General features: G+C 43.0%; 1 protein-coding gene across 4 annotated transcripts in view; it reads left to right on the top strand.

The window, feature by feature from the left end:
• LOC308133120 (nuclear factor of activated T-cells, cytoplasmic 1-like) overlaps nucleotides 1-15,821 on the top strand; it is a 69,692-nt gene that overhangs the window by 9,202 nt on the left and 44,669 nt on the right. For all 4 annotated transcript variants that reach the window (XM_080500403.1, XM_080500404.1, XM_080500406.1 and 1 more), the window contains 3 exons: nucleotides 8,414-8,616; nucleotides 12,488-12,660; nucleotides 13,581-13,721. In XM_080500403.1, coding sequence (XP_080356529.1) covers nucleotides 8,414-8,616; nucleotides 12,488-12,660; nucleotides 13,581-13,721 — 517 coding nt within the window. The remainder of the gene's footprint in view (nucleotides 1-8,413; nucleotides 8,617-12,487; nucleotides 12,661-13,580; nucleotides 13,722-15,821) is intronic.

Raw genomic sequence — 15,821 nt, 5'->3', positions numbered from 1 at the left:
AATGAGTCAATAATGACACAGGGGCATGGGTGTAGGAAGCAGCTAAGGAAGTCTGTATGTGTGTTTGTGCTGCTTAAGACTGGAGTGTGTGTGTGGAGAGAGAGAGAGAGGGGGGGGGGGGGCAGTGGGAGTCACCAGGCAGCTGGGGCTTGGCTTGGCTGCCCCTGGAGATGCTCTGTATCCTGCTGATTAGGACCCGAGTAGCCCTGAGGTTGGCTGCACATGGCAGAGATGTTTGCGGTGATGGCAGATAGGAGTCAGGGGCCCCTCAGCGCCCGCCGGGTGCCACCTCCCCTTTCCACGCACCGGTGCCTCCTTCCTTCTGTCCCCGGGGGAGCCTGGGGACGTCGCTCCTTGTGAACCATTCATCCGTCAACCATCTCCCCAAAACCCACACCGGCAGGCGTCGCTCAGTTAAAGCCCGGTCATCCACGGCTGTATTGTTTTTCCTCTCTCTCCCTCTCTCTCTCTCTCTTTAACTCATGGATGATCAGATACTGGTGTTATGAACGGCGGTGACATGTGTGTTGGAAAGCAACACCGGATGAAAAAAAACCCAGCTTGATGAAAAACATGAAGGGAAACATTGTTTCTGCAGCCTCCAGTGTATCCCGGAGAGACAGGAACTGACAGGTAGTCAAATCAAAATGCCCGAGTGCTTGTTTCCTGTTGTTGTCTCGTTAGCGCCAAACAAACAGAGGAACGCTTAGCACCTACAGTTGTTTTGCACAAGTCAGCAAACCTCCGATTGTCTTTAATATGTTTACCGGCAGGCTGTAGTAGTTGTAGTAATTGTAATGGCAGTTTGAAGAGGTGCGTGCAGATCCTGAGTAAAACCTTGAGGGTTCTCAGGGATTTGGTTTGCCCACAGGATGTCTTGGGGAAGGCTATGGACAAATCCGTGATTTTCTTTCTTTTTATTTGCAATCATGATACATTACATGTAGTTTCTTCCCCTCAAAATGTAATAAATGATTTAAAACCATTTTCACTTTTACTTCAAATGTTTATTGATAATCAAAGACATGACAACCCACCACATGACAGATTCCACATGGCTCTCACAGGCAGCCTCCAATTAGTCACATCTAATCTGAAGATCTTGCAGCCTTTTTATGAAATTGAATTTTACAAAAAACAAAATCAGATTTTGGCCATTTTTTAATACAGATGTGCTTTTGGCTGGGTTTTTTTTTGTTTTTGTTGGGAGAATAATGAACATCATAATTCAGGGGAAAATGGGATTTATAGACAATACTACATAAAAAAGAGCCAACGCATCAGTCGTTATATGAAGGAGTTTGCATATTCTGAAAATAATCCCAAGTGGGTTTTTTTCTTCAATTAACTTAAACTCAGATTTTAGTCATTTTAAATAAAATAATTATTGACATGCTGTTGTATTGGATCTGAAAATACATAAGAAGATTAGTTTCTAATCCATTTTTTTACTTTGCTCACCTTGCCCAAACCCCTATTAATAACATTATGAACGTCATCTTCATCTGGGATAATGACAAAACAAAAAGCTGCACACGGATCCTTTTGAAGTGTGCAGGTTACAGGCTCTGAAGTGAAAACAGAATACTTTCACAGTATTTTGGGTGATTGTGTACACAACAACAGCTACTGAAAAAGAAACTTTTTTGAAAATGCTCTGTTTCCATGGAAGCGAGGGACTTTTGATAAACGCTACTATTGCGCTTGCATACCACGGCTACGCATCAACAGGTACTCGCCATTTTTAATGTTTAAAAGAGAGTATTGCTCTAACAATTAACAGCATCCACTAGTGGCCAAGTAGGAAAATGACTGTCTTTCATTTTCCAGCACAAATAATGGAGAACTGTACACTTTTTAGCTATCTAGTAAAATGTTACTATAACTTAACTCTGGTTATTGTGTACATTGGTGCAATCACAACACCACAACTTTCTGGACCAATGTACTGGGATTTATTTTATGGAGTGATAATTGTAGGAGTATACCTAAATGTCTTTCTGTTTTGTTTTTGTATTAAAACCATCTCCTCCATTAATAGATATTGATTCAAAGAAAGCCAAACGCTTTACAGCCAAAATATGCTTGTAAAATGTGTTTGGGGTGCACGTGGCTATATAACTGCATGACATCACCCTCAGCTGCTGCAGACCAGCTAAACCACAATCAGCACAGTCCGGCACGCAGCATGGAGACGATCTCTTCTCCATCCAATGAAAACCTCCAGATTATGACTTACCTCAACATAATACCCTTTTGCTACTTGCACTGGCCTCCCAGTCTCAGCCATTCATTCAGGAACCACACTCCATCCTTTACCTCCACTGTATTTGTGGTCTTTTCACCCTCCCTCTCTCGCCATCCGTCCACTGCGTGACCCCCATGGCTGGTTTTTCACTTTATCCACTGCAGCAGACCACAGGACCATTAAGAGGGGATCCAGGATGCTCTGCCGGTTCCTCTCCAACTCTCCCCTCTTTCACCACAGCTATGCTGGACGGACGTCTGACGGGATGAGTTTTGAAGTCTTGCTCTAGAAAAACACGTGACGGCTGTGACGTTGATTGATGGGGTTTTCCTCAAAGAGAGAGAGAGAAAAGCAGAGGTGTTCTGAGTTGAATAGTTGCGATATTTTCTTTAGCGTGCATGAAGATGTTTTGAAAGCTTCCAGACTCAACCTCAGACATCCGCAAATCCCTTCAGTCACAGCACACAACAACACCTGTAGAGTATTAGAGCTGCAGCATGCAGTGGAGCTTTGCGTATGGCTATTTCATATAGAATAATCATTGGCCTATAGGGCTTCCCCCCACACACACACTCTCATTAAGCCCAAAGCAGCCACAGACATGGTATAATTCCAACAGGATGTGGCCATCCTTGCCATTAACGTGCGTGACTTAATACCCATCTCCCTTCCTCTGCAACTGTATGTAATGCACATCACGTTTACAGTGTGTTTCCGACATGACAGACCATACAGAAATTTGTGGTTTCGCCTCGGGGATCTGGTGATTGCCTGCTGCGTAATGTCTCAAAGAGAGCTCCCCCCCAATCTATAGCACCCTATACCGTTGCTGCTAATTGCTCATTAAATCTACCGCCGCCTCTTGTTTGATATTCAAAAGGCACGGTGTACCCAGTAGTGCCGTTAAGAGCTTAGTCAGGGCTATTACTCGTTGCCCAAAGGGGTATTTACACCACTTTCATATTGTGGTTCTCCATCTACGGGGCTTCCCTTACGCTGGTATTGGGCTACCACTAATTACCAGTTAATACCAAGTGGAAAAAGTTGAGAGACGTGTGTGTCGTTCTCACTGGTTTGAGGCGATAACCAGACAGCCCACAGATTTATGAGGCAAGACACGAGTGTGTAGCCTTGCTGTTGGGGGGTGCACAGCAGTCACCCGTGCATTATCTCACTCAGATTCTCCATAGGCTTGGAGGATATTTCTTATGGCATGCTGCACTGTTAACAAAGCCACTCTTTTTATATGGAATTTGGACCATCGCTGGTCTAGACATAGGCTTGCGCTTGAAACCGTGCCGCGAATGACATAACACCAAAGCACTCGATTCAACTCAAACTTTGAGGGATATAGCTGCTCGGTTGCTTATAAAAGGAGCAGGCTTTGGAGCCGTGGAAACGTTAGCACATTAAAGGATTGCATATGTCGCGTTATGCATTCAATATGAGGCACTGGAGACATTAGCGCGACTGGAGGGTGATGGAGTAAAGTCTGGACGGGGGAGACAACTTGGATGAGTGTGCATTTAATTGGGTACAGCAAAAAGGCTGGCTGTGCGAGTGTGTCGGCGCTTCGACAGAGGGGAGTGCGATAATGGGGAAGAGCCTGAATCTGAAGCTGTGTTTCTCCTCCCCCTGCCTCAGTCTCACCCCCGCCGCCTCCCCCCGTTCCTTCTGTGCTGCTCCCAGCCATCCTCTCCCTCTCTTCTCCCCAAGTCCTCCGCGCCACGTGGACTTCTTCGAGTCATGACATTTCTCCAGGCAGTGATGAAATCACTGCAGAGGGTTAGAAGGCGGCCCACTGCAGGCCTGCGGAGTGTGCTCACACTCAATCTTTAGCCGGGCCAGACACTTCCAATTTACCAGCAAGTTGTTATTAAACTCTACATCTACCGAATCCTTTCTTTGGCCAGGTGCAGGGCGCATTGAGAATGTCACTCATACTAGTAAAACTGAAGGTTAAAATGTGCTCATGTATATTGTGTATGCAGGGATTTAAAAAAAAAAACCAACAGCCCCAGTCATTATTTCATCACATTTAATGTTCATTGAGTGAAGCAAATAAGAAAACGGAAAAAAAATTAAAAAAAATTTCTGTACTGGTGATGTATCTCAAATGGTCCAGAAATGAATGGTGGAAAGCGGGAAGGGATACGCCCTCCTCCCCGTTTCTTCAGCTCACACCACAGTATCATCACAACTGACCCAGACAATGCAGCTGCACACAATTACACAATTAATGCATCAGCTGCCATATCCGCAGTGTTTTACTTGAGCCCAAGTGATCAGGAACGGTTCGTGCAGCAGCAGGCTTGCGGTGGGGAACGGTGTAAATGGATCTCGCTGACACAGTGGCAGAAGTTGGCAGCCAGAAACAGCTTCGAATCAAGCCTTCATTTTGAACTGGGTTTAGATTATCGCAAAGTAAATATACAGAGCACGTGCCAGATCGGCTGCAATTACAGTGGGACGACCTCATCTGGTCGAAATTAACAGCTTGTGGGTCTAACTTCATAGGCGGCATCAGAAACAAATACAAAATGCTGAGGTCACAGGTGTGTGAGTGTATGGGCGCTTATATAGTGTTTTATCAGAAGATTAGACCATTTCTGTGTGTGTGTGTGTGTGTGTGTGTGTGTGTGTGTGTGTGTGTGTGTGTGTGTGTGTGTGTGTGTGTGTGTGTGTGTGTGTGTGTGTGTGTGTGACCTTGTTTTACCATCTTTGTGAGGTCAATAACTGAGATCACGTACACTTTTGGGGCCTGACCTGCTTCCTGGGACTCAGCTGACATTTATTCAGGTCATTTTCAGGTTAAGACGTTGTTAGTTGTGACTGGTAAAGTTAGCGTGAGGAAGTTTGTGTGATTGTGTGGTGGGGGGGCTCAGTCGCAGAAGAAATCTAAATATTCAGGGGATTGCCTTTTATCGGGAGGATATTTTTGCAATATTTCATGAATAAATCCTGTTAAAAGAATAATTGGAGGAAAAAATAACAATACTGTTAATGTGATAGCACAAAATACTGTATAAAGAGGCAAATTTGTTAATTATGATACATCAAAAGAAGACTTTATATTGCCTATTGATCTCTGTGACTGTTAATATTTCACGTAACAAAGATTAGGGAAACCCATTACTCAACTGTTACGCCAAGCAGGAGGGGCTGGATTAACTGGCGTTAAGGTGGTTTAAGCGCTTCGAGGAAGTGCTCATCCTCCCACACTTTGAGGGCCTCTTGTGAATGGGACTGGTATCTCTGTTGGTTCACTATATGTGCGTCTATATATGCGAGGAGAATTTGAGTGTGGTCATCTGTGATGATTCAGCCGTCGACCCCCTTTCAAAGTTTACTCCGCAGTCTTTATTGCAACACATTTTATTCGCCCTTTGAGGATAAAATAAAGCAGGACGCTCTGCGCTCTGTTAGTGGCGTGCAGTCGAGTGAGCATCACAGGAGTTTAGCAGAATCCAAGGTTGGGGGGGGGGGGGGGTGGTCAGGGGAGCACATATGGTAAATGCATTGAGGGAGGTCGCCCAGGGGGGACTAAACCTCTTTCTCTTGCTGCTGGGAAGAGCGGCGTCACTGAGAGGACTACCTGACCTCATTAATCACTTCCTCTCCTCTGTGAGGTCACTGCGATTTCGAGCGAGGACACCACTGACGTTGTGCGCTACCGCAGAATGAGTGAGGAGATAAGGACCCCCCCCCCCCCCCTTTCTCTGCTTCTATTGTGGGCCTCCTTAGAGCCACGTGGCGGCTGAGGTAATGGTTGGAGGTCACAGACAAATCAATTGAACTCCACAGAGGCGAAAGTGACAGACGACACAGCTTTGTAGCATGACTGGCTCTGTGTTATATTAAATCATAAGGCAACGTCATGCAATTTAACTCTCCGGTGTTTCAGATTTGTACCTCATGGCCGACTGAAGCCCCCCCCCCATCCCACACGAGTCCATGCGCCAGTAACTGGTAGCATGTGCGGCCATGGATAATTACTTCTGGTGACACCATAAGTAAAATATAACAAGGGGAGCAAGGTCTGCTGGTGAGATCACCGCGTAGATGAAGTGGTCCCTTGGGATGCCAAGACTTCAAGAAGCTCCTGACCTCGGCCTAACTCACTGATGACTAGCATGTGTGACTAGCTCACAGGTCAAGACAGCTGCTAGAGACACTATGAGAGACTGAAGAGAAAATCATGATGGTAAGAAGTGGCGATGAGTGACAGTCTCAGCTCTACCCCCCCCCAACCCCCCCCACCCCTACCCCCATTCATGATATCTGAATCAAAGACTTTGGTCAGATCACTACTGGTGCTTAGATTATTGAAGCATATGGAAATATACTCTTCTCCAATGACTGCTCATGCTTTATTTTCTTTCAAGATAATTAATTCAGAAAATTGTGTAGCTTGGAAGAAAGAGACAGTGATCTCTCCATTGTTCCAAATCCAAATGATCTGTCGTCAAGTTTCTGTCAAGGCGTTTAATCTTTGCGTATATCATCCAGCCAGGCGACCTTTAATTCAGTATCCAGACAAATTTGTGTCCATTAGGTGTCCATGACACTATATTGCTACTTTCCACAGACCTCTAATGACATAGCGATCCAGTCTCCCACTAGCCTCTCTCTTCCTCGCACCCTCATCCATCCTTGTCCTCTCAAAGGTAATTATAAACCCATTAATCAGATTATGTCATAGGTTACATGTGGTCTGCATTTTGTTATATGACTCAGGCTGTAGGATAAACAACGGGGGTCTTTTATTCCGCTTCACTTTGCCACTGCTTTCAATGTGGTCTATAGTAATGCACGAGTGTACGCTGAGGGTAATTGACCAATTTGTGGGGATTTTTCTGATGGCCATGACTCGGAGAGTCCTGGTCTGGAGTAACTGATCCCTCTCAGTAAATGTCACATGTGGTCAAGGTCAAGTAGCCACCTGGGTGGGTCCACGGAGGGTCCACGCAATGAGATGTTCGCCTTCTCTCTGCGCTCCAGATGGATTCTGCAGCTTCCTCACTGTCAGTAGGCTTGGAGAGTTTTCTGAGCCCGCACCAACATCCGCCCTCATGACCATATGACCACAGAGAGAAAGTATAGCCTGGGAGGTCTGCAGTGTTAAGTCTCGGTTCCACGATCAAATCTCCTGGTTGGCAAATTATTCTGGTCAGAAATCACTCGCTGAGTATTTGTTGTCCTTCACCACACTTCAAGATCTGAAATCCTGCCTGCATGTTCATAGTTTGAGCCATTACACACTCGGTTAAATCATCAATTTATGTTACTTTAGACACAGTCAGAAAACGATCTGGGGACACTGAATGCAAATTGGCAGCCACAGTTTATATTTGAAGTGCAGTTGACCCCAAAGTTGACAGCACTTCTTAAACTGTGCCGAGTCCGTGGAGTTTTTCTTCTCTTTTTTTAATGATTTGATCTTTTTATTAGTGAGGCGGTAGCAGCTAATGGAGGCCCGCTAGAGGAAGTGGGGATTGTTTGAAGTGGTGGTTCTGATACAGGAGTCTCTTTCATCACAGTGGGACACAGTCTAACAACTTTAATGGAAATCATAATACATGTTCATAACTGCCTAAAGGTGTGTGGGAGGGTGGCAAATCATGTCTGCATGCTATGGATGTTTTGAATCACTTTCTGCTGTAAACATCGGAGCATTGACGCTGCGCTAAGTAAATTGCGCTTTTCATGGTGAAATCACTGACATGGCAATGTCTGTTCATAAATATGGTGAAAAATTGCTTAATGCACAGTTGTTGGACAAATCTGGTTGGAACTTTGCACAAGAAGAACAGGTTAAATTGCCCTGGATTCTCATTTTGGGATACTTTTTTTCTTGAAGCTTTAGCCTTTCTTTTCAAAGAAAACCCTATTCTTATTCACTCTGCTGTGGGGGAATGCAAAAATAAATAAAAAAGTACAGCACAGACCACTGAGAACGGGTCTCCCACCCAACCAAAAACAAACAATGGGAAGGGGCTTATTTTAACAGTCCCTCTACCATGTCAGAGCTATCATTAAAGGCTCCTTTAACTAACAGTAGCCGAGGCGCATTCAATCTGTATTTCCTAAATGAGGGGTTGCCTGAGATGGGGGTCTCAAATCCCAACGTTGCCTCTCACCTGGGTCTCTTTGTTCTCCTGCCAGCTTTATGGCTACATGGAAAGCGAGCCGCTCACCCTGCAGCTGTTCATAGGGACCGCAGACGACCGCCTCCTGCGCCCACATGCCTTCTACCAGGTCCACCGCATCACCGGCAAGACCGTCTCCACCGCCAGCCACGAAGTCATGCAATCCAACACCAAAGTCCTGGAGATCCCTCTGCTGCCTGAAAACAACATGAGAGCCATGTGAGTGACCCCTGGACCTCCACAAGTCCACTATCCATCTTTTCCACATTTGTCAATCCCGAACCCCTACTTTCAAAAGCATGCACAGAAACACATACACTGTTCTGTTGTCTACGCCCCCTTTAACGCCCCCCCCCCCCCCCCCCCCCCTCGGCTCCTCAGACAGAAGGCTTGATGACAGGTACTGTACAGCCCATGACTCTAAATAGACTTTCTGCAATTTCACCCCAAGCGATGTGTAATTTTTAAGGAAATAAAGTAAAGCACTTGACACGCGGGTTTCATGGGTGACTTAATTCTGACCAATGTGTGCTGACACTCTAAATATTACAGGCTTGCAGGTGTTGAAGGGTGATTTTTTTAATTTATTATTTTGTCCCATGGCCCACCGGTATGAGGTGGTCCCAATACGTTAGGCCCGGCCAACATGTGCTGCTAAGACAAATGCACTCGAACTTCCCTTCTGAACAAACAGGTCTACAGAAAAGAATACTGGGTCCCCAATGGATGATTTTGATTTAGGGATGATTACTCACAGGCTTGTAGCCTGCAGTAGCTCAAAGAATGAAAAAGCTTGAACTTTTTTTTTTTTTTTTTTTCACATTTCTAATGAACACAATTGACTTATTGGGGGAATGTAATACAATTTAAATAGAGGGAAGAAATATATTTATGCCATTGATTCCAGTTTGGCCAGGTAGAATAAAATGCTATTTTGTCAGCCCAGCACCAAAACTTTAACATAGAATTACTTTTAAATGATCATTTATACAGTACTGTGAAAATAAATGATAAATTTGTCCTGCAATACCAACAAAAAAACAATACCTGATTAGTTCTAGTTTCGCTCTACATGAAACTTCAATCATCCCGATCATGTGGCGAATGTCATTAATTACTTTTTTCGGGTTTAAAAGAATATGATAATAACATAATAATGTGAGGGGTTTACAACCTCTGGAACTTTGTGCTGAAAAATCGAAATTTTTGACTCATAATCCAGATCTGCATTCAATGCCATCAATGCTGGTTTACCTGTATATGTATTGAAAAATAAATTAGAGATATTGCTTAAAATAGCTAAAACAACTACAAATGGGTAAAATGACTTAAAAAAGAACCTCAAAAAACAAAAAGGCTTCAAAAGCCTAAAGCAGCTAGAATAGCTCAAACAGCTATAGAATAAGCAGAAATTGCTCATATTTAGCTGTAAAAGAGCACAAAAAGCCTTAAATAACAAAAAATTGCTGAATCTGCTCGAAAAACAACATTAAATCAGCTCAAAAGATGGGGAAAAATTACAAAACCAGCTGGAAAGGGTTAAAACCAGAATACATTTTAATTCTTTAAGTTCAAGTTTTTCAATTATAGATCTTTCAACTGCAATAAAAGCAACCATTTTGATTAATATGGCAAAACAATATGTCTCTAAGCTGTTTTCTTTTAATGTTCAACCCCCAGAAAGATATTTTTGGCGGAAAGCGGCCAAAATTGTCTCTTATGGGTGTCAAGGTGGTCGACCTCAGCTTATACGTCACTGTTTGGCTTGTAATATTCAAATTAAGAGAGTATTGAATTGTGAATAAAATTACTGTATCTGAAAGTGAAAACCGGTTTGACTTAAAACAGTTGATATTTTTTTAACTTTCCTTGACTGAGGCATGAAGTTTTTGGTCGTCTTCTCCGTTCGTTCAGTGCTCCGCTCAGTGTATCTGTGCACCAGCTCCTGTCCCGGAGCTCCGCTCAGACCAGGCAGCAGTGAATTTACTGGAGTGCGGCCCAGAACTCTATCCGAGTACAGGTTACATGAGGCCACTACCTCTTCCAACACATATTTATCATTTACGATTTGAAATCAAACATTATTTTTTTTTAACATATAGAAAACATGGATAGTGAATCTATTTTAGTCAGCATAGTTTACAGTTTATGTAACTGCTGGGGATTATGATGATATATAAGGGAAACAAGCAGCTTCCTGAGTGGACCGTGGCCTTCAGGCATTGATGATTTTAGCATTTGTGTTGCCTTACCATATCATTTTCATTTTCACCACAATCTCTTTTTTTTATAACATATTCAGGGGCACCACTCAGCGATCGGGTTTAATGCTTCCCTTATGGTTTTATGAAAAAAAAAAAAAAAAATTGCAAAATTCAAGGGCAAGTTTCTTTTCTTATTGGTCCTTAGCCCACAAGCTGCAGGAAGAGGAGTGAAAGTTCCCCCTTTCCTCTTTCTGTCATTCCAACTGGTTAAAAGAAATAAAAAATCTCTTTCCACTGAGCTGTTAAACGCTCATCTTCATAGCGCTGCTTACATCTTGTTGCTCTCATGCAATAATTATTTGATTGTGGCAAGTGGGAAGCCGTCAAACTTTCAGACAGCTACAATATTTTCTGCCCTCCACTTAAAAGAAACTAAAAAATCATCTACACAAAGTAGCACAATTTAAGTTCTCTGCAAATCACAACAAGTTCATAATCAGTGAAGTTGTTTCAATGTCTAAAATAAGAGTTCACCAGAGTTACTGTGGAAAGAGTTGTAAATAAGTCATAGCGTGAGCATGGCCCAACACATTGCTTTGGTGGAGAATCATTAGCATGAGGCAACGTTTACGTGACGACAAAATTCGATTTAGATTTAAACGTCCGCTGATATTTTATAGGCCTCTGAATGTTGCTTCCAACATCACAACATTTGTCGTGCATTAGATTTAAACTGTGCATGAGAAAATCTGTTTTCTGAATGTTGGGTTGACCCTCCCGATGACAATAGAGGCAAATAAAAAAAAAGGCTTCAGTTCAAATCAGTTCTGCCAGTTGCAGACTATATATGAACACTTCAAAGAGATTTCCAACTAAAAGCATGAGAACAATTCCCCCTCCACAAAGCGGCGCGTCCGTCATCACTTTCTAACGCTGACATGCGATGATGCAAGACTGATAAGGAGGAGGTCATCAGCCCGACTGCATGTCGTACTTTTTCTTTATTTAACTTATGCAAACCAAAGTCAAGGGAAATTTTGATTCGTATAAAATCTGACATTTACCGTGTTCCAGGAAATATGCCCAAAAAGCTACCATGTAAAATAACTGAAATGCCAAACCATATCCCCGTTGTGTTCCTTCAGCTTTTTTTTAACCAGCCACACTAGTTTCATTAAAATTCATGAAAGGCCACAGCTACAAATGATTGCCTTTTTTCCACAAAGAATCGGAGGAGAAACCTTACCCCTTTACCTCCCAAATTGTGAAATGAAATAAAGAAGAACAGCTCACATAAGGGTCTAGTTCCACATGTGGTAGCAATTAACAGCAGCCCCCCCCCCCAGAAAAAAAAAAAAAAAAAAAATTGGGTGAAGTGAAATGTATGAAAGTATGAGGCTTGATCCGCTCTCATTTCATGTTCTGATGGGACCTCATGTGATACTGGTAAGCCATGGTGTTCTCAGTCCCAAGGATTTTTTTTTTCTCTTTTTTTTTCCCCCCTCCACAGAACTGCTAATTCTTAGACCGCTGTGACTCTTTAAAACTGTGATGTAAAGTCATTAATGTCCAACTTTGTCTTTGATGACATGCTGGATTAATAACGACACGGCCGTGCTTCAGTGAGCATCCAGTGCATGATCTGTAATACCAGTGGGGACTTCGCTGATGATCCTATTGCACAGCAGGTCTGATCGGATGGCCCAGTCAGAATCATGAAAATTAGGCTGCTATTTCAACCCGGGACAATATTTTACTGACAAAAACACTAATTTCTGTGAAACCCCCCCCCCCCCAAATATAAACAAGACAAAACACAGCTAACTTTAACCCCTGTGCTATTTTGTGTGTTTTGATATTTTGTATTTTCTCCGCTTCCCTCCTAGAATCGATTGTGCAGGAATCTTGAAGTTGCGTAACTCGGACATCGAGCTCCGCAAAGGAGAAACGGACATCGGGCGTAAAAACACACGGGTCAGGCTGGTGTTCCGGGTCCACATCAACCAACCCAACGGCCGAACGTTGTCCCTGCAGGCTTCCTCCAACCCCATTGAATGCTGTGAGTGCGAACACAAAACCTGGCGTGCCCCCTCACTGGGATTTCCAACCAAGTGAAAGGTGGCATCTATTGTTGTAATCCAATAAACTCGGCTAATATTTTACTGTCTGCTGGAGCAAATTCAGTGCCTCTGCACTCAATAAGCTTTCCTACGATCAAAGACACTTGCCAAGGCAATAGCTGCATTGTGCACGATGCCAAACACGTGTTGTCTACCTCAAGTTTTCTTTTTTTTAATGACTGAATGCGCAAGGTATTGTGGTAAGGCTTCCCCATTAGCGCGGGTCCCACAAAGGTCATTTTCCAGCCCCCACTTTTGGCACAGCTGTACTAGTGCATTGAAAGAACCCTCTGTTTCGCTGTGCATGGGTGTGATGCTATTCGCCCCGAAGGAAGCCAATTAAAGTAACATTGTGAGACACGGCTGGCACTACAGTTTATTATACTAAGTGGATGTTAATCGTTAGTTGTTTCATCATCACAGAAGTTTATTCTTGAATTTGTTGGTCCTTCCGAGAGCTTCTGTTAGATACTTCAACTTCAGATTCACTGATTTGCGATGATAAGATTTACTTTATCTGGCTTTGATTCAAGACGCCCCATTCAGTGATTCAAGGTGACTTGCGTTATGTCGGCGAGACCAGAGACAGGTGGTTGGCAGCCAGGAAAAATAAACAGAACAAGGATTTGACTGTGAAAATATTGTTTTGATCAGTTGGACGCCTTTTTCAATGTCATTTAAAAGCAGCTGCTGGCTGAAAAGCCCGTAGCTCGGGGTCATGAAATCATCATCATAAAGTCGATAAGCCCACTTCCCTAACCAAGACCTGCTGTGCTGCTGGATCGTGCTCCTCGGGTGTGGATGAATTGTAGACTCGTGCGTCGTATTGAAATGTTTATGCGTGTGTCTCCTCGAATAGCCCAGCGCTCGGCTCAAGAACTTCCCTTGGTGGAGAAGCAGAGTGTGGACAGCTACCCCGCCACCGGAGGGAAGATGATGCTTCTCTCCGGCCTCAACTTTCTCCCCGAGTCCAAGGTGGTGTTCGTGGAGAAGGCCCAGGGTAAGCTGCAATCCTCCGTTTCCCTCCCGACTCTCCGATATCTCCCTCAGACGTCTCCCTCCGCCTCCCACTCGGTGGCGTTCTCTCGGTATCTCCGCCCCGTCAAAATACAGCGAGTCTCGCCAGCGAGCCACATGTGTTGTGCATTAAGACACTATATTTTTAACCAAAGCGTATTTACATTTGCTGAAGTTTCCATTGCCTGTTCACTGTTGCTCGCCACAACTTAAGGAATGAATCACAACCAGGGCATGTGCAACGTCTCTTTTTCTCTCACTTTCCCTCTCTCCCTCACCGTCTCTGAACCCCCCCCCCCCCCTCCAACTCTGACAGTTAACCCTCTCACTCGCTCTCAGTAGCTCTGTCTGTCCTTTTAGAAGCAATTTCTTCTTCATTCAGATTTTTTTTAATTTCAGCCATGTGTTTCCTCCCTGTGTGGGTGGCAGTGAGTATAAAAACAATACTGATTCAGTTTACAATTGAATGACTGTGATCGTTTCCTTGATTGCGCCACTAAGAACCAAAGCAAAGGCCAACCTCCGTGGTACCTCAGGAGCCTGTTAAGACACGATGCGCTGTGGATGACCGGTGATGAGCAACATGGACAGATAAGAGGAGAAGATAAAGCTGAAAAGTGATCATAAAAGATGTTGCTCATCATTGGGGATTAATGAACTCTTTGGAATCGAATCATGTCAGTTGCGGTCACACTTCACTGTTTCTATTAGCTGTATTGTGACCAGTCAGCAGTGTTGGTGGTTTTCATAGCAACGCTTCATAAATGCCCCTGAAACCATTCACATGCAGACAACATAGAGATACTAACATTTATAAAGGTTTCTTGAACCATGAACATTTTAAAAAGGGTCAATGAGGGACTTGCAAAACATTCATCTGGAGCTTGGCAATCCATTTCCAAACAAAATTTTAATTTAGGTCAAACAGCACAAAGGCATTGGCATTAATGGGATCAATTGATGAAATCATGAAGGGTATAGATCACAATATATACATAATTGTTGTATTCATAATTATTGATGGGGTCAGGCATGTTAACCTTTAATTTTTATTGTTTGGTTTTATTTATTATTTTCAAAATTATATCAAACAAGGATTTCATAAATGGAAAAAAAAATCTACTATGTGATTAAGCATCCCCTTAAACATCTCACATCAAGACAATAAGTATAAGGTAGAGTCTCCAGATGTCTTCTCAACACTAAATGGTAAATGGACCACACTTATATCTTGCGTTTTACTGCTCCAGCAGCCTCAAAATACTCCACACTCACAATTTGACTCCCATTGGAAACAGTTTTGGGGTCCAGTGTCGTGCCCAAGGGCACTCAGAGGTAAGGACAAGGTGGGATGGATATCAACCCTTGAATTGGATGACAATCCACCTCACCTACTGAACCACAACCTTCCTCTTAACACTTCAACATAAAAAGTATGAGAAGATGGAACAATATGAAGATGGCATAAACATGTTGATGTTGATGTTAATGTCACAAGAGTCTTCCTAACACTTTGCATGCAGGTGTCCTCTAAACATCTCAAATAGAAACTATGAGCAGAAAGATCAATTTATCAACATTTGCTTCACCCCGGGTTTTGATATGACCTGAGGCAATCACACACCAAGTCAGGATTCCCCAGTTATTCCATTATATTCAAGTGAGACAGCTGTTGGCCACAATAACTGTAAAATTATTCAAAAGTAATACTCTCAAGTATTTAACCCTTTTGACTTTTGACTTTTATGAGGTTTACATTTAGAGCAGTGGAAGTGATGGATATGAAATAAAGCCGATTTCAGTTTTCATGGTTTAGGAAGATAAAAACTCAAAAAGTGTTTCATTTTTACATTCCTGCACATTCAGAATAAATTCAAATTCCATAATCAGTTTTGCCTTTAACTTTAATAAATTGAAAACTAAATTATGATTGTGACCACCAACATTTTGGAAAATCTAATCAAATCAAAGTGTAAACTGAAAAAAAGAGGGAATTCCCCCAAAGTTTCCCACAAAACGTATTTAAATGTACCTTGTAAGTCAAATGTAATTTTTTTTTTTTTTTTAATGCCAAAGGGCCTTT

Source organism: Blennius ocellaris, assembly GCF_963422515.1.
Source record: "Blennius ocellaris genome assembly, chromosome: 8".
NCBI lineage: Eukaryota > Metazoa > Chordata > Actinopteri > Blenniiformes > Blenniidae > Blennius > Blennius ocellaris.
This window is presented reverse-complemented; position numbering and strand designations above follow the sequence as displayed.